This window comes from Orycteropus afer, unplaced genomic scaffold (genome assembly GCF_000298275.1).
Source record: "Orycteropus afer afer isolate SDZICR_OR568_19922 unplaced genomic scaffold, OryAfe1.0 scaffold00217, whole genome shotgun sequence".
Lineage (NCBI taxonomy): Eukaryota > Metazoa > Chordata > Mammalia > Tubulidentata > Orycteropodidae > Orycteropus > Orycteropus afer.
This window is the reverse complement of record NW_006921804.1, coordinates 1,765,810-1,789,767: the sequence shown is the minus strand read 5'-3', so window position 1 is coordinate 1,789,767 and position 23,958 is coordinate 1,765,810. Positions and strand designations below refer to the sequence as shown.

General features: G+C 52.9%; 1 protein-coding gene across 1 annotated transcript; it reads left to right on the top strand.

The window, feature by feature from the left end:
* Window positions 1–799: 799 nt before the first annotated feature.
* Window positions 800–19,344, top strand: LMNA (lamin A/C). Its single transcript, XM_007948448.2, has 12 exons — window positions 800–1,155; window positions 13,009–13,165; window positions 14,463–14,588; window positions 14,878–15,048; window positions 15,239–15,364; window positions 16,135–16,355; window positions 16,449–16,671; window positions 17,131–17,238; window positions 17,339–17,458; window positions 17,890–17,979; window positions 18,747–19,016; window positions 19,318–19,344. Exons 1-12 carry the CDS (start codon window positions 800–802, stop codon window positions 19,342–19,344), a joined length of 1,995 nt encoding a protein of 664 aa, XP_007946639.1.
* The last annotated feature ends 4,614 nt before the right edge of the window (window positions 19,345–23,958 follow it).

The following is a 23,958-nucleotide window of genomic DNA, read 5'->3' as shown; positions in this document are numbered from 1 at the left end:
CTACCCCAAGATAGAGGGGGTAAAGAAAGGCAGAATTTTGTTATCCCCCAGGGGAACCTAGGCATTCTTTCTCCACTCCACCCCTGGCATAGTGAAATGCTGCTTTGAATGGGCTGCCCACGAGTGGAGGGGGGGTAGGGGTGACTCACTATAACTACAGGGAGGGAAGGGGGAGCCAGTGGTGGAAGGAGGGTGAGTCACCCTGCTGGGCACTAGCCTCAGCCCTACCCCCTCTTTCCTGTACCCCAGCCCTGCTTGCCTGGACCCCTCCCTACGCTTTGCACTCAGTTCCCTTCTCCCCCCTGCCCTTTGCCTACCCACTCTCATCTGCTGGCTCTGCCCTTTACCCCAGAAGGCAGAGGGAGTGAGGGAAAGCTTGGAGCTACGAGCGCTGAGCGGGAAAGAACAAAGATACAGGAGCTTCAGCGAAGTGCCTGGCTGACGGCGGTGAGTCTAAGGGGGTGGGCATGAGTCTCCCCTCCTCCTTGCTCACCCCCACTCCTGTGTGTATGTGACGGCCCCTTTAAGAGCAACGGCCCCGCCTCCTTTTCCACAGACCTATTAGAGCCTTTGCCCCGGCGCCGGTGACTCAGTGTTCGCGGGAGCGACGCCTCTATACTAGCCAACCCCGATCTGGAGATCCGACAACGCCCGGCCCAGATCCCCACGCCTGCCAGGAGCAAGCCGAAAGCCAGCCGGCCGGCGCGCTCCGACCCCGAACTGTGTCTGTCCTTCAGCCTGAGCCCCGCGCCCTTCTCGGGACCCCTGCCCTGCGGGCAGCACTGCCACCCTGCCGGCCATGGAGACACCGTCCCAACGGCGCGCCACCCGCAGCGGGGCGCAGTCCAGCTCCACCCCGCTGTCGCCCACCCGTATCACCCGGCTGCAGGAGAAGGAAGACCTGCAGGAGCTCAATGATCGCCTGGCAGTCTACATCGACCGTGTGCGCTCACTGGAGACGGAGAACGCAGGACTGCGCCTTCGCATCACCGAGTCCGAGGAGGTGGTCAGCCGCGAGGTGTCCGGCATCAAGGCCGCCTATGAGGCCGAGCTTGGAGATGCCCGCAAGACCCTCGACTCGGTGGCCAAGGAGCGAGCCCGCCTGCAGCTGGAATTGAGCAAAGTGCGAGAGGAATTTAAGGAGCTCAAAGCGCGGTGAGTGCGCCCAGGTGGCAGCGTGCCGGGAACAGAGAGGGCGGGCGGAGCGACGCTCCTGCCCCGCTCCAGAAAGGGAGCGAGAGGGTTCTGGGCGGCTGATAACTTTGCCATATAGTCTCCTTCCTTCCCGGAACTGCCCCAAGCGGGTGACTGGTGTGCCAAAGGGAATTGACGTGAGAGAAGGAAAGGGTCTTTGGGAGAGGGTAGGAAATATAAAGAATTGTGGGAGCGTCGGGGCCAAGTAGCTGCTAGTGACAGGGGCACATTCCGTTAGGGTGGGGTTTGCCAGCCATTTGGAGGCTGGAGTATGAGCTAGCTCAAAGCAGAGTGGGTCCTGCCAGGTATGAGAAATCTGGGCACCTAGGACACATTGGAATGGGTGAAAGGGGTCCCATTACAACTTTCTTGGCAGGCTTGGCACCATGCCAACTTTTCCCAGGCTGGCTCTAAGCACGTGATGCCCAGGACAACAGAGTTCCCAAGATGGCAGATGTCCAGTGGTGCTGAAGAGAGGTCACCAGAGCAGGGTGACCCCCTTCTTCCCATCCAGGGGTGTGGTAGTGGCCTCCTTGGTATGACCCTTTCTTGAGTTCTTGCTAAGAGTCAGAAGCTCTCTCTCACTCCCTGCTTGTCTAAGACCTTTGCTGGGCTCTGACAGGCCCACCAAATAGCTCCAGGAGTGCAGCTCCCCCGCAGCTCCCACAGCCCTTGGCCTGCATGGCCCTGGAATGCAAGGGAGGGAGGGAGACAGAGGGCAGAGGCTGCTGGCTTAAGAAGTTGTGTTATGCTCAAGTCTGTGGGCACCCCCTCTTGGCCTTGCGCAGAGGGTCGAGCCTCTGTCGCTCTTCTCCCTCTCAGAGTGAGCCACTTTCATTTGTCCGGCCAAGTCTGACCAGTCTTTGCTCTGGCCTATCCTTTCAGCTGCTGACGTTTTGATCTTTACCTTATTAAACTGCTGGAATACAGTGACATTTTTGAAATCCAGCCGTTGGTCGCTTCATGCCACTCCCACCTCATCCAGCCCTGCCCCACCCTGCCCCACCCTACTCTACTCCACCCTCTTTTTTATAAAGGCCTTTGGGAGCCTGGAAGTTTAGGCCCTCTTGTTCCAGCCCCCCAAGAATTTGGTTTTCTTCTTCCTACTCCCCTTTCTTCTAGGAGGATTCAGGCTAAAGAGCACTAAAGGTGGTTAGGGATCCCTGAGGGCCTGTGGATTTTCACTTTCCCACTTCTTCCTTTGCATCATCATCTCCAAATTCATGCTCTTCCAAGATCCCTTGTGTGCATTCTATGGTCATTCTGCCCCTTCACTGCCCCAAGCCTTCACTACCCTCTGAGGTGTGGTGGGTGTGGCCATATCATAGCACCCTTGATTGAGTGGATGGAAGCTCCTTGGGGAGACGGGTTCAACCTGTTGAAAGAGATTACTCCTGTCTTTTCCCCTAGTAATGTGAACAACTTAGCAGGACAAACCAAAGGCAAACTAGGTGAGCCCACCCCTGCTGGACTGTTGGAAGAGTTGAGAGAATTAGTGTTCTAAACTAGTCCACTCACCTACCGAAGTGTCCCCTTCCTCCCTGCAGATACTTTTGAAGGTCATTCTTAGCATGTCTTTTTCTGGGGGAAGACTGACCAGGGCTACAGAACCAGCAGCGTCTATAGTCTCTAGCTAACCCAGCCACGCCAGTTTGTCTCCTTTGCCTGCTGGTGCAGCTGTCCCAGCCTGGGTGTGTGTGCACGTGGGGCAGGGGCGGGGGTGGTGTGTGTACTTGTTATATTTAGCCACCTGCCTCTCTTCTCCCCCACTGATCCTGGCTGGTCTTCCGGAAAAGCGTGGTGGGTGTTGCACACCTGGGTCCCAGGCTGATGGGAGCGAAGGGACAAAGGGGGCTCAGACTGGAGTGTCTATCCCCTTCTATGTCCCCAGTAGAAGGAGCCAGAATTTGTTGTTCCCTTTTGTGTCCGCTGTGCCCAAGGTGGGGTGGAGAAGTGGGTAGGATGATGAGTCTGGGAAAGAAGAAAGCCTCAACTCCTCCCACAGAAGCCTGGAAAGAAGATGTTGTCTGGTTTAATGTTTAATTAGAGCTCAGAGTTCAGGGCCAGGCTTGGGGTTGGGATGCAGAGCTGTCTGTAAGACCCTGTGGTAATCCATGGCCCTGTCTAGGTACCTTGACCACACCCAGGAATTTGGGGCTCCCTCTTGCTGGGCTAGGTTATACACTTCCAGCAGAACCCACCCCCCTCCACACACACACACACACACACACATACTCTTTACTTTGGGGCCTGAGGGATTTGGATAACCAAGTGCAGGGCGAATGGGGAGGTTGAGAGCGCCAGGGAAGCCTCGTCTGGGGTCCAGGCTGGAAGGTGTCCTACCCCAGGCAGGACAGCTGGATGGATGACTCAGATGCTGCCCCCCTCCTTCCTACCCTGGTAGCTTTACAAGAGACAGCAGGAGACAGGGTGGAGACAGCAGATGTCTTAAAGGGAAGGATGGGGATCTCAATGTTTACATCTTTTAACGTCCGTCCTCTCCATTACATCTTGGGGTCCTTTTCCTGCCTCCTTCCTAGGACCTCTGGTAGTGTTCTGGAGCCTGGGTTCTGGACATGCAGTATGCACAAGTGATTATAGAGCTGAGTCCAAAGGTACAGGCCTGGGCTGTTGGTGGTTGCCAGGGTCTGCGTTTTCCCATACAGAACTGACAGAGGAAGCCTGAGTCACAAGTGGGGAGATCCCAGGCCCACAAAGCAGAAGCACCTCTTCCCCCTGGATGAGGTTCCCGCGCTTGATGACTTCCTGGATTGCCCGCCTTACGTAGCCCCATTGGGCACAAGCAGGGAGGTGCAGGCTCAGCTCATACAGGCTCTGATAGGACAAAGACAACAAAAGCCACAGTGGTACAGAGACTTGTGCCATGTCACACGGCAAGGGGGTGACAGGGTAAGACTTGAGCCCAGGCCTTACGATTCTCAGCTAAGTGCTCTTACTACTAGCTTAGGGGATAGGTTGAAGGGGCCTCAGGGTGGTGACTAGAGGCCCAGCTCCCGGGTCCTGAGCCCTACTCCTGAGGCCTGGAGTTTCTACTCTGGAACCTGAGATACCTCAATGCTCTGCTGTCCTGCCAGGGCCTGTTAGTGCTTGATCAACAGCCCTTGCCCCAGCCTGTACCTGGAAAGATCTGCTATGGCCCTTCCAAATCATATAAGCAGAGATAGAGTTCTGGGAGGCTACAGGGGGCTGGTGATCCCTGTCTTGAGACTGTCTTGGGACTGGTTATGGGAATTTTGTACCCCAGATCTGAAGGCAGTTGTGTGCTTTGACAGAAACATGAGGAGAACGGGCATAGGGGCCTTTGAGGATGCCTGGGCCCCAGCCCTCACCGTAGGGTACCTTTTGGTGTTACCTGTCATACCTCCCTGCCCTGAAGTCCGTGTTCTAATCCAAAGGGAAGGAAGAGGGTACAACTAAGCCTGAGGACTGAGAAATACTTAAGGAGCCCAACAGAAACAAAAGAGAGAAAAATTCCTCACTAGGGTCCTGATTGCCCTCCCATGAACCGTTGCTTGACTGGCACTTCTGACCTCCAGGAGCCTGAAACCCTGACACAAGTGAAACATGCCCATTGCCCCTACTCTCAACCCCTCCCCCCAGTGATTCAGTAGCTCAGTGTCAGACTGAACCAGGGACAGCTGCAGGGACAACTGGCAAGAGATGGCTTTACCTACCAACTGTGCCCTGTGTTCTCCTCCTCCTCACCCCCCTCAGCCCCTTACCACCTCCAGCAGCTGCAGCAGCCAAGACCAAGTCTGGCTCAAAGACTAGATGCTAGGAGAGTTCATCCTATTTGTGCCCCCTTGGGTTCCCAGTACTGAATGTGACACAGGCTCTGCTTGGAGATGGTTAGAGAAAGGGTTTTTGGAGAGGTTGTAGGGTCTCCTATCCCTTAATAAGAGTCAAGGTAAACTACCAACAAATTGCTAGGTGGTATGGGTAGTAGAAACAGTCTTGACCCTCATTGTCCTTAGTTCAAGGCTTGACTTTGCCACTAAATTGCTGTGTGACCTTGAGCAAATCACCTCCCCTTTCTGAATTTCCCCAGCTATAAAATAAAGGGGTTAGAGCAAAAGGTCTCCAGAGTTTCCTCAGGTTCCAAAGTAGTACAATGGCCCACAAAATGAGAAAACCATCTTCTAAAATATCAAATTTCTAACATTTAGATCAAATACAATTAATATGAAAATAAGTAGTTAATGTTATTCTCAATAGAAGTCTTTCTCACAAGCTGTGGAATTAAAAGTGCTATCTATTACTCTTCTCTATTTCACAGAGAAAGTTTATTAGAAATGGTTAATTGTTATGACATTATACTCTTGGCTTATGCTTTGTTTTTATAGCTAGTTAGGAATAACAATAGTTTCCAATGCCTCCTCTTCAGAACAGTGGAAAGGGCTGTATCATGTAGCAGGAGAGAGGGAGAGTAGGCCCAGGAATGACTCCCATTGGCCTGTGTTGAGGGCTAGATGGGAGGCCCTAGGAAGGGTAGGGCTGTTACCTTAGAGTTGGCCAGGATTATATAGATACTATGTGTCTAAAGCCAGAAGGAGATGCAGGTGACCTTGAGCTGCCCACCCTCCATCCTTCCTGCACCTATACAGGGCCTCTCCCAACCTGAGGCTGAGCTGTGAGGGGGGTCTTGGGCCTTACCAATCTCTAAAGGAAGGGGACAGGGTTTAGGAAGGAGGCAGGAGGCTCCCCCCGTCTCTTTGTGGGAGAGGAAGCCGGAATCCCGCCTGCCCAAGCCAGGAATAATTCTGGCTGGCTTCCCGGGCCCGGCAGGGGAGCTGAGTCACGGTAGAGGACAAAGTGGATGGGAGACCCTGAACTTGTCTAATCAGGAAAGGGAAGGCTGAGGGGTGGCCTTCTTGAGAACTGCATTTGAGTTGTAGCAAGAGGGATGAGAGTCTGGATCTGATGGTAGACAAATGCAAGGGAAGCAGGGTATGTAAGTCCCTTTAGGGCCAGCTCGAGGGAGCCAGACTCTTCGTTTCAAGGGATCCAGTCTCTGAGCAGTTGAGAGGAGGCTGTTTGGGATGCCAAGGCTCCCCTTTTCTCTTGAAGTTCTGACGCTGTCACCCTCTGCCGGCTGGAAGAGAGGGTTGCATCTTCCTAGATTGGAGTTGGAATGCAGTAGGACCAGAACGTCTAGGTCCTCCCCCACGTCCTTTCCTTACCTGGGGTGGGGCTTCCACCCCCTCCTGGTATTATCAGGGTTAATAACCATGAGCCACCAGATGGAGGATTAATAAGTCCTAGGAAGAGACTGCTGACTTAGCCTTTTGTAGGGATCCCCCTAAACGTCTCTCCTTTTAGCCAATGGCCTCCTTGCCTCCCTCAGGACGCTGTACCTTCTTCCTCACACACTCTACTTAGTTTGGTCTGTCTCCAGGCGCTTGCGTTTTTGTGACAATATAAGAATGACTTCTGGAGAGATAAGCCAGGAAGAATGAAAGCAGGTTTCGGCAGTGGACCTCACAGGAGGCAGTTGATCAGGAAACTAGTTGCCTGTTGTCCAGGACCCCAGCGACCTGGCCTCTGGCCCCAGGCTTCTGCCTCTGTACATGCCACGTTGATACACCCAGCAGCTGTGACTCAGGCCTGGTCCCCCGCCAGGGCCAGTGCCTCTGCTCCTGAGTGTTGCATTGCATCTGAACATGTAAACAGGCCTCCTAGCCTCCATTTCAGCACCAGTCCCCCCTGCCCCACCTCTCCCTCTGGCTGGAATCAAGACCTGGCTTTGTCTCCGGGGAGGACAGCTGGGGACCTGATGGCTTTGGAAGGGGATCTGAGGGGCCTCAGACCCTGGGTGTGTTTGGCAGGTGTCACACCCAAGAGAGGCGTGTAGAAGCAGGGCCATGCCTTACATATGCATGTGTATGTGTATGGGTGGTTGGGTGTGGTCCATACTGGGGGGCCTGCTATAGTGTTTTCCAGGTGAGGTGTAAGAGACACTCAGGACTTCATAGGGTAGAGTTTGGAGAAGGCTTAGGTCCCTGGACCACCTGACCCCCTCTGTTCCTCTCTTTAAGGTCTCCTTTCCAAAAAGGGATGTAACCTTGAATGCCAAAGTGGGGAAGTCTGGGGAAGAAGGGAGTTGTGGCTAAGGACCAGAGGTTTCAGCCTTCCCATATCCTGCCCTTACCTGAAAGTGAGCTCAGACCCACAAACCAGTCAAGAAACCAAGCAGTGGTTAATTTGCCGGGAGGGCTGTCAGACCGCGTGGCTTCACGTACAGTCGTGGGTGGGTGTGATGTCTGGAGGAGCTCTCGTGGTGCAGTGGTTAAGGCATGCGGCTGCTGACCAAAAGGTTGGTGGTTTGAACCTACCAGCTGCTTTTTGGGAAAAAGATAAGACAGTCTGCTTCTGTAAAGACTTAGTCTTGGAAACCCTATGGAGCAGTTCTACTCTGCCCTGTATAGTCCCTATGAGTCAGAATTGACTCAGTGGCAGGGTTTGGGTTTTTGGTGATGTCTGATGGTGGGTGGGAGTGGTGGTTTCACCAGGCTTTGGTATCACGCTCTGACTGGGGTATCTCCGGGCAAGTGAGGCAGAGGGCAGTGCATTTCCAGGCTCTCTTACTGGGTCTCCCTCTGTTATTCTCTGCAGCTCCTGTGTGCATCATATCATTTTCTGCATTCTGTCCCTTTCTACTGTGAATGTCCTCAGATGGCCCAGTGGGCAGGTTTCTAGTGAATGAGCCTGCCCTTCTCTGACCCTTGGTTTTGCCATCTGTAAAAGTGCAAGAGTTGGTCCAGGAGGTGATCCTTCTAGAACCCTTGAGCATATGAACCTCCTAGTCTCAGGGCATTTAGGGGACATACAGAAAAAGCCCCAAGATGCTTGCAATGTAAGTGGAGAGATAATAAAACCAACAGGTAAAACAGACAGTGGCCTTGGCACCAGCTAAATGCAGTTGGGAGTTGGAAGAGTAGAGGAGATGGGGCTAGAGCAGCCTGGGAGGTCTCAGCTGAGGTAGGGGTGGGCTTGGATTTGCATAGTTGGAGGGAGAGAGGGTATATTGCAGTGGGAGGAGTTGCTGAAACAAAAGGAGAGGTTACTACTGAATGTGCAGGCAGGCTTGGGTGGCAACAGGAGACACCGCATCACCAACAGAAGTTCACCTAAGCAGAGGTCTAGAGTACGGGAAGATTAGGGAGAACAATCTTCCCAAGGGCAGGACTCCTTGCTACCCACCTAGCTCTGCCCAGCCCAGCCACAGGGGGCGCCCTGTCCCATGAGGCAGGAAAAGCCTAGGGGCTCAAAGACCTTTGCTTTCCTGCACCACCCCCTTCCTGGGGTTGCCACCCAGCATGGGGAACATGGAGGGCCGGTGAGGCAGGGCTGCCAGGGGGCTGGGGTGGGTCTGAGGGAGCCCCTGCAGAGCTGGGCCGGCTCTTCCACTGCCCTGTATCCATTTGCCCCTCCTACTCCTTATTTTTAGCCCCAGCCTAATATCTCTGCCACCCTTGTCTCTCTTTCTCTCTCAGTCCAAGGGAGGAAATGGGGGCCTCTCCCTCTGGGCCTAGCATGTTGCTCCCAGCAACCAGGCCCAAACAGCCTTGTGGCCGGCCCTGGCTTCCATATCTGGCATCAGAGCTGTGCTGAGGAGGGTGACTCAGCGGGTGGGTCAGCACTTGGCCTGGTGCCCATCCAGCCCCTTTGCTGAGCTGGGCGCCTTTCTTTCCTCTGGAGCAGCCCTGAGAGGCCCGGCCTACAGGAGCTGGGCTATTCTACTAGCCTCAGCCTCACAGACCCCTGGCCTTGGGCCACACCTGCCAGCCCCCAGCTCTCATTTCTCCCTTATCCTTTCCCTCTCTGCTGCGCTCCCCTCCCCCACCCCAATCTCTTCTCCCTGCGCTGGGATTTGCCAGCTGTGGGAAGAGTTAGAAACAGGATGCCCAGCCCTTCTTCCCTCACAGGGCTGCTGGGATGGAGCCACTCCTGTGCTTGGAGAACCTGGCAGATGCGCGGGAAAGAGCTGGCCACTCCCACTGGCATGGTTCTGGGCCTGGGGCAGGACATGGGCAAAGCCAGGGTCTCCCCTGTGGGTACTAAAGGATTTCCCGACCCCTGCCTGGGTATTGTCTGCCTGAGGATGAGTCACTTCAGAAGCCCCTGGTTCCCACCCTTCCCTGCTCCCTTTGTCTGCCCCACCCTGTGCTCCCTGCCAACTCATTGAGGGGACAGCAGTTAGCACAGGCCCAGTTTTACCACTGGCACGAACAACACCATCACCCTGCAGCTGGCCAGTGTCCACTATGGGTCTCTGCTAGGTCTGAGGACCCTGACCAGGAAGGAAGTGTTTAGAGCTGGTGGGTAGGCAAGACAGGGGAGGAGGTAGGAGAGGCGCTGGGCTCTGCTACTATAGCCATCTTTTAAAGAATGCATGTGTCTCACTGGCCACAGAGCTCCTGAGGTCTGAGTCATGAGCCCATGGTGATAGTGGCTTCTTCCCCAAAGATGGGAGCTCCCCAGCGCCTGACTAAGAAAACCTCAACAGCCCTTGCTCTGCTTCCTTCTGTTCATGGTTTCCCTCATCTCCAGGGTGTGTCTTAGTCCTTCAGGCGCATCTCTAAGTGCTAGCCAAAGCCTCAAAGAAGGAAAGGAAAACAGCTCCTTTAATTTCTTAAACCAGTAATCCAGTTGCCATCAAGCTGACTCCAACTCATGGCAACACTGTGGGTGTCAGCACAGAACTGTGTTCCATAGGGTTTTCAATGGCTGATTTTTGGGGAATGATTGCCAGGCCTTTCTTCTGAGGTATCTCTGGGGTGGACTCAAACCTCTAGCCTTTCAGTTAGCAGCCAAGTGCTTTAACCATTTACAGGACTCCCTTAATTTCTTAGGAGGCCATGTACTGTGACATGTGCTAAAGCAATACAGTATTGATTTCCAGTTCTGCTATTTATTAGCTATGGGACCATCTGTGCCTCAGTTTCCCTGTCTCCATAGTAATAGTTGTATCTCACAGGGCAGCTGTGAAGACTGAGTAAGTTATCATTGTGATGTTTAGAACAGTATAGTACACAGGACATGTAATACGTTCTAAGCAAACGTTTGCTGCTTATATCATCATTACCACCATGACCATCACCTCTGTAGGCAGTAAAAAGTGAAGAAGTTAGACTTTAAAAAAAAAAAAAAAAAAAAGAGGCCTGTACTTGTCAGGGTAGGAGTCCCTGGGTGGTGCAAAGGGTTAAGACATTTGACTATAATGGGAAGGCTGGAGGTTCGAGTCCAGAGATGCCTCAAAGAAGGGCCTGGCAATCTACTTCTGAAAAATCAACCATTGAAAATCCTGTGGAGCACAGTTCTGTTCTAACTCGCAGGGAGTCGGAATTGACCCCACGGCAACTGACTAAGCTCATGGAGGGCAGAGACCACGAGCCTGTTTTCTCAGCCTCTTGTGTGGGCGCCTCTCCTGTCCGCCTGGCGCTTTCACGGAGAGGGCGTTACTACCAAGGAGAACTCCGGGAATTCCTCTTCTGGGTGTCTAAGGAGGCAGGACTAGTAAAGAGATGCCCTTGAGATGTCTTGAAACCATTCCTTTGCTCCTTCCTGCTTCTCCCAGCTTAGGCTGGATGCCACAGCGTCTGCCTTCTTCCTCCTGTCAGCGTCTCCATTCTCTCAGGACCTTGTGGCTCAGGAAGGTGGTGAGGAGGAGTCCTAGATCAGCAGCCAGAAGGGACTGTAATCCTGTCCCTGCTGCTGCCTTACTGCCATTCACCTTCCTCCTTTGAGCCTCAGTTTCCTCATCTAAACTTCAGTTCTCTAAATTCTGAGTGCCGAGGGCCTACCTACCTCACTTCACTGTGTGGCCAGCTGCAGCCGTTTGCCTTCAGGGCGGAGAGGCCTCTTCTGGGAAGTCCCTACCAGCCTTGGAGTTGGCCCAAGGAGCTCGGAATCTATGTCTGCGCGTCGCTTCGCTTTACCGGTGGTTTTCTTCATTTTCTCTCCTCCCCCTGCAGCTGCCTCAGCTTCGGAAAAGTTCTGAAGTCATGGAAAGTTGGGGCTGTGCTCCCAGCCAGGGACTGGGCCGGATGGCAGCCAAAACTTGAGCCGGGTTTTGACTTTATTTTTAGCTTTTCTGGCTGAGACGGAGGAGAGGAGACATCTTCCAGTTCTGGAAGGGCCTCTTTTTGCAGGCGACAGACACTGTCGCGTTAAACAACTTGTTCTGAGATGTGGCCAGAGGCCTGCAAGGAGCAAGCACGCCTGAAGGGGCTCCTTCAGGTCTTCACATCTTTGCCCCGCCCCTCCGGGTGTGGCTCTGTCCCCCTCCCAGCCCAGTGGAATCTTCTTAGCCTGAGGGGGGGCCACTGCCTCTGTTTCACCCCTCCCTCCAGAGCTTCCTCAAGTCTAGCCTTGTTCTGTCCCATGTCAGCGTGAATTGTTGGGTCTTTTGGAGCCTAGGGCTTTGGGGGCAGGAGAAAAATGTTGGCAGGGCCACTTTTCTGTTTTCCAAGATAGGTTGTTTTTTTTTTCCCCTGTTCCTGCCCACGTTTGGTTTTCCCTTATTCCATCTGCTGTGGTAGGCTCCTGCTTAAGGACTGATGAGTTGCAGATGGCATCTGGGACTGGGTTTCTTGGATCTTTCCCTTTTCTCCCTGGATCTACTGCATTCTTCCACTCTCTGTTTGTGAAAGGATTGTGATTTCTGGAAAGTTCTTGGGTTCCTGGGAGGTTTTCAAGAGTGCCAGTAACCAGTTGCTGTGGAGTTGACTCTAACTCACGGAGACCTCATGTGGGACAGAGTAGAAGTGTGCTCCCCAGCCTTCTTAATGGCTGTTTTTTTCAGAAGTAGATTGCCAGGCTTTTCTTTCCAGTCACCTCTGGGTGGACTTGAACCTCCAACCTTTGGTTAGCAGCCAATTGTGTTAATTGTTTGTACCACCCAGGGACCTCCTTTTAAGAAAATATTTCTCCAGTTCAGCATCCAGCAAAAATATTCAGGGGCCCAAAAGGGAGGTGGCAGAAGCAACCTCTACTGGTTCTAGCTAAAGCTGTACCCAGTTTGAGGGGGAGGAGGCTCAAGGCTGGAGCCCAGATGGACCTGGAGGCCTGAGAGCCACATCTGGAGCCAGATATTGAGGCTTGTGGTCAAAGGGTAGGGCTCAGTATGCTCTCAGAGCTCTGATGAGGCCCAGAGGGAGAGAGGCTGGAGCCCCTCTGCTCTGCCCAGATCAGAGAACCCAGATGGGTCCTGACAAAGGGAAGGGCCAGTACTGTTCCTGTGTTCTAACCAAATTTTCCTTCCCACAGTCTCAGGTGTGGAAAAGGAAAGGGAGAGAAGTGCCAGCACTTTTGGGGCTCAAACTGAGAAGTGTTAGGGACACATGGAGCCGAGGGCTGGGAGCCTGACTAGGTCCACATGGGGAGGGAGGCTTGGCTGAATAGAAGGTGGGTGGAGCCTTAAGGAAGAGCCCTTAAGGCCCTGTGTGGGAAGGGACAGACAGAGACAAAGATGCCCCTGTCTCTTTGGGAAGGGATGGGAGGGGAAAACATTCATATCATGGGATTGAGCTTTGCCCTTAGCCCTAGGCACGTTCCTGAGCCCTGAGTCATGGGAAGGGTGGAGGAGCAGGAAGGGGGTTTTTGGGGGCCTTGGGAGAGGTAGGAGCCAGGCCCCAGAGGCTGGCAGATACAACCAGACCTAAAGCCAAGCACGCCCTCTCCTGGTAGTTGGGGGAACAGCAGAGCCAGCCCCCATGACAGATTCACCTTGTAGAGATGACGTCTCTACGGAGAGGGACTCCTCTCAAACCCACTCTTCCCTCTCTTCATTAGCAATACCAAAAAGGAGGGAGACTTGCTGGCTGCCCAGGCCCGCCTCAAGGACCTGGAGGCTCTCCTCAACTCCAAGGAGGCCGCACTAAGCACTGCCCTCAGTGAGAAGCGCACGTTGGAGGGCGAGCTGCACGATCTGCGGGGGCAGGTGGCCAAGGTGAGACCACCCTCCAGGGCCTGCTTGTGACCCCACCTGAACCCCCAAACACATGCACACTCACTCTTCCACCCAGCTCACCCTCAGAAGGTGCTTGGTCTGATCTGTCACATGGTATCAACATTTCGCCCATCTAGACCACGTCGCATTCTTTGGCTATCCCCAGTATCTATCACAGTGAATCCAAAATAACCCATGGCCATTGCTATTGCCATTTCACTTGGTAATCAACTGTGCCTGGCCTGAGCCACTCTGGCTTGGCCTTTCTATAAACAGTTCCTGACCTCTCTAGAAGAAAGGAGATGAGCTGTAGACCATCCACAGAGGCCATAGTTTGAGCTGATGGTTAATTACATGTGGGATGCATATTAATAATGTCTTGCATGGTTTAAGGTAGCTGTTACTTTCAAAAACACTTTGCTATCTATTCTCTCCTATGATTTCTCATGTTATAAGCTAGGGAACAGAAGCAAAGAAGCCAGCTTGTTTCACAGCCGTAGTTTCACAGCCTCATCTGCTCAGAGCCGGGCCAGGACTAGAACTAACTCCCTACCTTCCATTCTGAGCTTTCCCTGCCTAAGCCCTACCCCTACAGTGCATCGTGGAGAGACTGAGAGATGGCCACGGGTTGACTATAAAGCCAAGACTGGGCCATTCTGCTCCTGAGTCTCCTGCCTCCAGCTCTACCTCTCCCCCTAGCTTCTTCCAGCTGCACTAACCAGCCTGTGCTTTTTAAAATGAAAATCTCAGTGAGGTGCTCCCTTGCTCAAATTTCTTCAGAGGTTCTATTTGTCACCAAAGAGGGCATCTCTTTATGATCCAGCCCCTGCCTGCCAGTTCTGCCACTATCCCTGCCTGTGCTGGGCTTCAGCAGTATTGATCTTCCCAGAAGTCCCAGAACACATGTGTGCCCTCATACTTCAGTACTTTTGCATGTGCTCCTACAAGGCAAGGGCTGACCCATCCTTTGGGTCTTAGTTTCTTGGAGACTTTCCCAGGCTCCCCCTGCACCAGGCACATTTTGGTTCATTCTCTCATGTTCCCTGTATACTTTACACAGAACACCTCAATAATAATTGTTAAGATGTGCTCAGAGAGAGGTGGTATTGTGGGAGTGGGCAGGGGCATATCTTTATTTTCTTATAGTACCCACTCAGAGTGGTTATTGTGGGTGAGTGGATATCGTGACTTCAGTGGGCATCCAAGGCCCCCACTCTGCCCAGACCTTTTCCCTATCCTTGGAAGAGCCCTTCTCTCTGCTTCCTCCCAGCTCTGACCTTTATCCCCTTCGTCTTAGCTCGAGGCAGCCCTAGGTGAGGCCAAGAAGCAACTTCAGGATGAGATGCTGCGGCGGGTGGATGCTGAGAACAGACTGCAGACCCTGAAGGAGGAACTGGACTTCCAGAAGAACATCTACAGCGAGGTAGGGACCAAGCTTTACTGGCCAGAGGGCCGGGGCTGGGTGTGATAGGCACAGTCTTGGGCTGTGGGATCAGCTGTGTGCAAAACTGACCTGCCTCAGTCCCTTGTATTAGTGCATGGGGAATGGGGGGTGGCTAACACCCAGCTCCCAGGTTAAAGGGGGGCTGACAGTCAGTCATCTGTGGGGTTAGGGCTGGGCAGGGAGCTCAGTCATCTCCCTGGGAACTAGCCCAGCTCCCAAGGAACTAGTACTGATTCTGGTTCCCACGTCCTTGCTCTAACCCTTCCAGGAGCTGCGTGAGACCAAGCGCCGCCATGAGACCCGGCTGGTAGAGATTGATAATGGGAAGCAGCGTGAGTTTGAAAGCCGGCTGGCGGACGCCCTGCAAGAGTTGAGGGCCCAGCACGAGGACCAGGTGGAACAGTACAAGAAGGAGCTGGAGAAAACCTATTCTGCCAAGGTGCTTGCTCTCCTGGTTCCCTCACTGCCTCCGTCCCCAGCAGCCCTACCCCTGCCCACACTGGGATGTTCCATGGGGGTGGGGAGCTGAGGGTGGCCCAGGAACCAAGGCTGCAGCAATGATATGGCCTCAGACCCCTCCCTCCATCCCTCCTAGTCCCTCCATCCTAACCCAGTTTCCTCCCCTTCAGTTGGATAATGCCAGGCAGTCGGCGGAGAGGAACAGCAACCTGGTGGGGGCTGCCCACGAGGAGTTGCAGCAGTCCCGTATCCGCATTGATAGCCTGTCGGCCCAGCTCAGCCAGCTCCAGAAGCAGGTGATGCCCTCACCCCTACCGGCCAATAGCTCGACAGGATGTAGGGTAGAAGTCCAGAGGGCCTTGCTGAGGAGGGGAGGGTAGAGATGAGGAATAGAACATGCTCCACAGACTGAGAGAAGAGGTCAGGGGTTTGGAGTCAGATGGCCTGTCTGCCGTTTCATGACTACCTCTTATCTTGACTATATAACATTCACTTCTCAGAACCTTGGTTGTCCCATTTGAAAGTGCAGACTATTCTTACCCTGCTTAACTCACAGATCTGCCATGAGACTCAGATGAGTCCAAGTATAAAGTCCTATGAAATGTGAGGCGTCCCTGGGTGGTGTGAGCGGTTAATGTGCTCAGCTGCTAACCAAAAGGTTGGCAGCTCAGTCTACCCAGAAGTACCTTGGCAATCTTGTTTGGGAAAAATCAGCCATTGAAAACCCTATTGAAGTCATGCTCTGACACACATGAAATTGACATGAGTCAGAAGTAACTGTTTTAATGAAATGGGAGGTGTTAAAAGCACCTATATTATTCTGGCAGGCTGTGCCATTTGTGACAGGAAGAAATAGGTTTTAGTCTCTGAATGAGCAGCTTCAGTTAGATAGAGAGGACTTCTAGGTCACTAGCCAAGGCCCTATTAGGAGCCATGATGGCTCTGAAGGAACCCCGGAGATCCTGGGGAGTAGAGCTGGGTCCCCCCTACTTGTTACCCACGCCCCTCCCTCTTCACACTCTTGGAGTGTGAAGAGCTCACTGGACCCTTTCCTCCTTCACCCCAGCTGGCAGCCAAGGAGGCTAAGCTGCGGGACCTGGAGGATTCACTGGCCCGTGAACGGGACACCAGCCGGCGGCTGCTGGCAGAGAAGGAGCGAGAAATGGCAGAGATGCGGGCAAGGATGCAGCAGCAGCTGGATGAATACCAGGAGCTGCTGGACATCAAGCTGGCCCTGGACATGGAGATCCATGCCTACCGCAAGCTCCTGGAGGGCGAGGAGGAGAGGTAGGCTGGGAAGGGGTCAGGGAGGTGCTAGGAGTGGCCCGTGGCCTTCCACTGGCCTTGACTGGGCCCTCTACTTTGTCTCCTCCTCCCCAGGCTACGCCTGTCCCCCAGCCCCACCTCGCAGCGCAGCCGTGGCCGTGCCTCCTCTCACTCGTCCCAGACACAGAGTGGGGGCAGCATCACCAAGAAGCGCAAGCTGGAGTCCAGCGAGAGCCGGAGCAGCTTCTCCCAACATGCACGCACCAGCGGGCGTGTGGCTGTGGAGGAGGTGGATGAGGAGGGCAAGTTTGTGCGGCTGCGCAACAAGTCCAATGAGGTAGGCCGCCCCAGGTTAGGGTCTCAGGAAACAGAGCTGGGTTAGGGAGAATCCCAGACAGGAGAAGGGATGGAAGTTGGAGAAAGGACTCTCCCCTCTCCCTCCCTTCGGAGGGTAGACCAGGGTGCTTGTGGGTGTCTCCTTCAGCACTCTGGTTCCAGCCCTGCCTGTTCCACTTACTGGCTGAAAGACTGTGGGCAAGTTATTTAACCTCTCAGGGCATCAGTTTCCTCATCTGTAAAATGGGGATAAATAACAGTTCCAGACTCTTTTGAGTTGTTGGGAAGATGAAAGGTAAAGCTTTAGGTGTACCTGACCCCACAGATTGTAGCTATTATCCTTTGGGGGGTTGGGGTGCTCTGATTACAGACCAACGAGAGCCTGCCTGTGCACTAAGTGAGACAAACCCAAGAGTCTGGATGAGTCTCCCCACCTTCCTCTTCCCTCCCTTCCTGGCAGGACCAATCCATGGGTAACTGGCAGATCAAACGCCAAAATGGAGACGACCCGTTGATGACCTACCGCTTCCCACCAAAGTTCACTCTGAAGGCTGGGCAGGTGGTGACGGTGAGTTGTAGAGCTAGAGATGACCTTGGGTGGGGACACGGGCTGGCCTGAAGATGGGCGTGCTGGAGTGAGCTCCCCTTGTTGAATCCTGCTCTCCCAGATCTGGGCTGCTGGAGCTGGGGCCACCCATAACCCCCCTACCGACTTGGTGTGGAAGGCACAGAACACCTGGGGCTGCGGGAACAGCCTGCGCACAGCACTCATCAATTCCACTGGGGAAGTGAGTATGCTATGGCTGGGCCTTTTGCTGGACCAGGCTCCCCCTGGTGGCCACATCAGCCACTTTCCCCCAACCGAAGGGAACCCATTCAGGACCACTTTCCCCTAGCTCTCTGATACATTCGCTGGCCCCAACCTCCTACCCTGTGGACACACCAAAAGATGCCTCCCCCAGCAGCCTGAGGGATGGAAGTCAGGCTGTGAGGATCGTTCACGGCAGAGCCAATACCCAGAGAGACCTGGATGGTGTCCCTGTCTTTGAGGCAGAAATAAGTTTCTTAGCTCTACCACCACAGAAGACAAAGTGAGCACCAACACCAGGGTGGACAAAGGGTAGACCACCAGAAAGCTTCCTAGGTGATCAGTGTGGGTAGAAATGCCACATACCCCTTCCCAGCCCTGACCAGCAGGCCTGGCCTGTGTCTCTGGCAGGAGGTGGCCATGCGCAAGCTGGTACGCTCAGTGACTGTGGTTGAGGACGATGAGGATGAGGATGGAGATGACCTGCTCCATCACCACCATGTGAGTGGCAGCCGCCGCTGAGGCCGAACCTGTGCTGGGGCACCCAGCCAGGCCTGGGGGCAGCCTCTCCCCGCTCTCCCCATGCCCAAAATCTTTTCATTAAAGAATATTTTGGAACTTCACTCGCTGCCCTGGCCTTTCTTCTCTCTCCTCCCTGTACCTTGAACAGGGGACCCAGGCATCTGGGTGCCCTACTCTGGTAAGGAAGGGAGTGGGAACTTTCTGATGCCATGGAGTATTCCCATGGGAGCAGTGGATAAGAGTCTGGATTTGTCTCCTTGGAAGGGGACGGGAGGACAGATGTGGGGCACCCAGCCCTGCCTCTCTCCCCCCATTTCTGTTGGATGCGTTTCCTTTCTTGTCTCTTGCCCATCTCTGTTGCATGCACGTCCTCTCGTTTCCCCTCTTTTTCCTGCAAGAAGTTCTCTCTCATTCCGGCCCCTCAGCATGCCTGCTATCCTACAAGCTTGTTCTGTCTTTCTCCTTTTCCTCTTAAGCTTAGAACAGCTGGGACAAAACTACATCCCCATTTCTTTCCCCAAGTCTTCTTGAGCTGAGCACCCTTCTCCCCATCATGCCTCTGCCCGTCCTCCCAAGTCCTCCCAGCCCCTGGCCTCTCCAACCTCTGTTGCTCTCTGGTTCCTCGGGTGTAGAACCCTCACCTTGCCTTGTGGCTGGGAGCCTGCAGGAGCCCAGAGCCTGGGTGTTGGGCCTGAGCAGTCAGTCCCAGACTCGCCGTCAGGCCTGAGCCTTGTCTCCCTCCTCAGGGCTCCCACTGCAGCGGCTCGGGGGACCCCGCTGAGTACAACCTGCGCTCACGCACCGTGCTGTGCGGGACGTGCGGGCAGCCTGCCGACAAGGCGTCAGCCAGCGGATCGGGAGCCCAGGTGGGCGGATCCATCTCCTCTGGCTCTTCTGCGTCCAGTGTCACAGTCACTCGCAGCTACCGCAGTGTGGGGGGCAGTGGGGGTGGCAGCTTCGGGGACAGCCTGGTCACCCGCTCCTACCTCCTGGGCAACTCCAGTCCTCGAACCCAGGTGAGTTTTCCCCTTTGTCTCCAGAGCCCATAGGCAGAGGGTTAGGACAGGGGACCCTGTGTGGGGGGAGACCCTTCTCTCCCGCAGCCCGGGGGAGTGGGAGCCTCCTCCCCTCAGCCAAGGTCCTAGACAGCCCACTCCCGCATCCTGCCCCTCCCGTCTGAGCCCCAGACTGGAGGGCAGGGGCAGGGCTGGAGCTTGAGGGATAGGAGGAGACAGGGCCTGCCTTCTGGAAAAGGGAGGGAGGGAACTGGAGCTGTCACTGCTGCTCACACCTCTCCCCTTCTCTCTTCTTTCTCAGAATGCCCAGAACTGCAACGTCATGTAACCTGGGACCTGCCAGGGCCGGGTGGGGTGGAGGTTCCTGCTTTCACCTCACCTCACACCCATGCCCACACACTCTGCACCTCATGAGTGGGGCCTTGAAGCCAAAGAAAAATACCCTCCTTTGGTTTTTTCTTCTGTGTTTCAATTTTTTTTTTCTAAGAGAAGTTATTTTCTACAGTGGTTTTATACTGAAGGAAAAACATAAGCAAAAAAAAAAAGCATCTATATTCGCATTTCTATCTCCTTCCTTTTCCCTGCTCATAGGAAATTCCGTATCTGCCTTAAAACCAAAGAGGGCTTCCTCTAGGAGCCAAAGGAAAAGGGTGCTTTTACAGAGTCTAAATTTTGCTTTTCTGCCCTGGCTGGTGCCCCCACCCCGGGGACCCTGTGACATGGTGCCTGAGAGGCAGGTGTGGAGTCTTCTCTGCCCAAGCTTCCTCCCAGGTGGCAAGCCCATCACCAGAACAGCCACCAGACCAGGGAGGAGGGTTGACCCAGGGCCCCTGGGCCCAGCCTCTCATTCCACTACACCTGGTGAAGGCTCCTCTGCCTGCCCCACCCCCAGCCCCCTGCCCTTATCCCCCGGGGTGAGTTGATTCTCCCAGATACCAGCTGTGCTTGCTTTTTCTGTATTTTTATTTAGACAAGAGATGGGAATGAGGTGGGAGGTGGAAGAAGGGTTACTTTGAATCTACTTTCTCCCAGCTTTAGCACTGGGGTGGGCGCTGGTCAGTCACTGAAGGTCAAGGTCAAGTGAGGTGTAGGGAGGAGGGAGGCCTACTAGAAAAGATGAGAATCTGCTGCAGGAGGAAGGTGAGAAGGGGGGGGGGCGGTGTGTGGCAGTGGTTTTTGGCAAACACTAAGGAGCTCCTTGCCTCCCTGTTTCCCATCTGCACCCCTCCTTTCTTCCCCAAATCAATACACTAGTTGTTTCTATCCCTGGCTGCTGTGGTGTCTGTCTTTGTTGGTGGGTGTCATGATGTGTTCTGAGGGGCAGCACACAAGTGTCACATGGTCACCTGCCCTGTCATGGTCATCTCTGCCCAGCCTCACCCCTGCTCTAGAGGAGACAAGAAGGGATGAAGCTTCAGGGCACTCCAGGTACAAGTAGGGGGCACTCACTCACCGAGGGGGAGAGGCTTGGAGATAGGCATCACCCACCCACTGTGTGTCTGTCTCCCACTGAAGGCCCCTCAGAGGTAGAGCTGGAAGGAGGGCCTTTCCTTCCTAATTCCCTTCATCTGAATAGCATTTATCAAGTGCTTCTGCATGCCACCATGAATGTTAAAATATACACTGTGGCTCCAGTCAGAGGGTGACAACACCGCAGGGCCTTGAGGCAAGGACAGTTGGGACGGAGAGAGCTGGTGAGAGAGCAGCAGGAAAATATTAAGACTTATTCTGAAACCACGCAGTTAATATCCCTTCATGCTGCACTCTGTGCTCAGCTTGGTGGAGAGGGAAATGAACAAGACAACACCATCAGTGTCCTCAACTCACAGTCAAGTTGGAATCAGGACTGCTGCTCACAAAGGGATGTATCAGGCAGAGTAGGGGGCTCAGAAAGGGAGATGGCTTGTAACCTGAGGGAGTGAGAAGCCCCGACTGAGGGAGAGTCCCACACCGAGGAAATGAGCTATAGTGACTAAATTTTCCCTGGCCTTTTCCAGTTTCCAAAGCATTTCTGCACTGTTTCATTTGAGCCTCACACCATCTTTGTCCCTTTTGCCCCTGGAAATGGGGGATGAATTAACTCGCCCAAGGCCATAAAGGTACTAGGTGGCAGAGACCCAAGGGTAGTGGCTGTTGACCTCTGTCCCCCACCCCATGACATCATGCTCCCCTCCAAACAAAAAATGTTGATGACAAATGTTTATGTCCCATGGAGCAGTGGAGTTGAGCCCCAGTCTAAAGTCAGCAAGGAAAAGAGCGTTTCAGATTGTGGGAAAATAAGATTAGTGAAAGAAAAATTAATGAGAGGAGAAAGGCCTCTAAAGTCATGCTGGGAGTCCCCGATCTCCCCCAGGCCCCACAGACTGTGGGCTGAGGTAGAGGAGAAGAGGGTAAGGGCTTTAGGAAGGCGTCCCTACCTTGGACGAACAGTTTCAAAGAAGGAATCCTCCCTCCCCTAGCCTTAAGCCAGGGCACCTCAGGGCCCAGTAGGCATGGAGTCATGCATCAGCAAAAGCGACCATCGCCTCTAAGCGAGGGCGTCCACATGTACTTTCCTATCAAGGCACCTGGGGGCGCCAGAGCCCCACCTGAGGCCGGCAAGGCGTCTGCGTACCTTGGCCTTGGTTGCTCGGTTCAGCTGAACCAGGCTGGATGACGCAGGTTCTGAGCGTAGGAGGCTGTAGGAGCGTAGGAGATGCGAGGTAGAATGAGCTGCCATTCCTGCGCCGCTAGTACATCCGCACACGTTACCTCACGCGAGGCTTACAACTCAGTTTAACACTCAGTAGGTCACATGTGATTATTTAAAACATAATTTTTCCTTCATAAAAGTGTAACACATACTCTGTAGTAAAACTGAAAACACGTAAGTACAAAGAAGAAGAAAAATAACCATATTCAGTCCCCCAGAGGCAACTGCCCGTGGGCTTCCTTCCATATTTTCTTCCCTGAGCATATACTTTACATCACTGTAGTTTCCATTTAGAGTTTCTGGTTTTCTCAATGAATAAGAATAAGCACTTGCCGATGTTATTTCAAAGCTTATAAACAAACAATGTTTTTTTAAAAAAAAAAAAAACAGCATCTATTCTTTTTCTGTCTTTTCGTGTAAGAATATCTCATCATGAAACATACATGTGTCATACAGTTCCCTTAACTGGCAATAAAACATATGCATTGCACACATAAATTGCTTCAATGTTTCAAGCAGCAATTAGATTGCTAGGATGAGAATGCCACCTAGTGATATCAACCACTTCCTGGGTGCTATGTCCATCCAGTTATGATCAAGCCGTACACACAAGAATTCACAAAGTGTTGACAATGAAAGCTATATTAATTACTCTCAAACAACAGACAGCATACAAAAGAAAACAATTCTATGATGAATGGTCCCCTCTCTAAAACGCTATCTGGGCAGAAAGGAAACTCTCCTCCTATCCATACCCTGAAGCATGTAAGGGAGCAACACAGAACACCTCCCCCACCCAGTTTCATGCTCCAGGGTTTACATGCCTTATTACACAGAGTGCAGTGCAGGTTTTCCCACTTGACCAACCAAGGAGCCAGGGTGGAATTTCATGACTTTATCCCTGCTGTTTATCAGGCTTCAGGGGGCCTATTCTGAAGCCTGAAGATGCTAGCAGAGGGGGAAGAACGTGGAAAACCATAGCTACTGGGCTTGTCTGAAGGACTGCCTCCTCCCAGTGTACTAATAACTCAAATCTCTATAAATTGGCCTTGAGGCATAAATATGTCATACAACAATCTCCTTAACTGGCGATAAAGCATATTAATCTCGTTTTAACATGAGAGCATCTAACCTTTATCTTGTGAAGTCAAGGTGAGAAAATTCTATATAAACCTTCAGTTTCTGCTGACTTGCCAAGAGAAGACAGTAGCAAAAGGTCCCTGTGATGCTTGCTCCCTCTGCAGACTGAGACTGCTGAGACACTGCCTCCTGCAGCTGACCCCGGACCCTCTCTATGCATCTCCAAGTTTGAGAGGTTGTTAAGTCTTCCTTGGGAGACCACTTGCTAAAAATAAAAGCCTGAAGTCCAAAGCTCTGGATTCTAATCATTGAATTAATTTTGTAACTGTTCATTCTGCTTCTCCAGTGCTAAGTAGACATCTTGGGAGCTCTGGTAGCATAGTGCCTAAGGCACTTGACTGCTAACCAGAATGCTGGTGGTTCAAACCCACTGCCACTCCTCAGAAGGAAGGTTGGGGAATCTACTTCTGTAGTGATACTGCCTCAGCAACCCAAGGAGGGGTGGCTATGAGTCGGGGCCGACTCGCCAACACATAACAACAACAACAAAGTAGACATCTTGAGGTCTTATCCGTGTGCCTTGCCATGACTACCTTGTAATAAACTAGTTTATGCATGGGAAAAAAAAAAAAAAAAAAAAACACCTGGTCATTACAGAGATCATAAAAAAGGGGGGCAAATTAATCATTTGTGTGTCTATTATCCAGCAACCCAGCAATAACCACTATTGTGGGAGGTCTTTGGGGGATCTATGTGTATATAACAAAATTCACTGCCATTGAGTTGGTCTGACTCAGAGCGACCCCTATTGGGTTTCGAAGGCTCTAAATCTTTACAGAAGTAGATTGCTCCGTCTTCCTTCTGCAGAGCAGCTGGTGGGTTTGAACCACTGACCTGATTAGCAGCCAAATGGTTTATCCACTATACCACCAGAGCATGCTCTCTCTCTATATATTATTTTCTTCTAGTTGTTATAAATAATGCTTACTTTGAATATACATGTTTGCACACATTTCTGAGCATTTCCATAAACTAAATTCCAAGAACTGACTCAGGGATATACACACTTTAAAGACCATTGTTGATGTTGCCAAACTGCCCTCCAGACAAGGTGGATCCATTATTATTTTCACCTGCAATAATCACTTTCCCCAAACTCTTGCTGTTGTT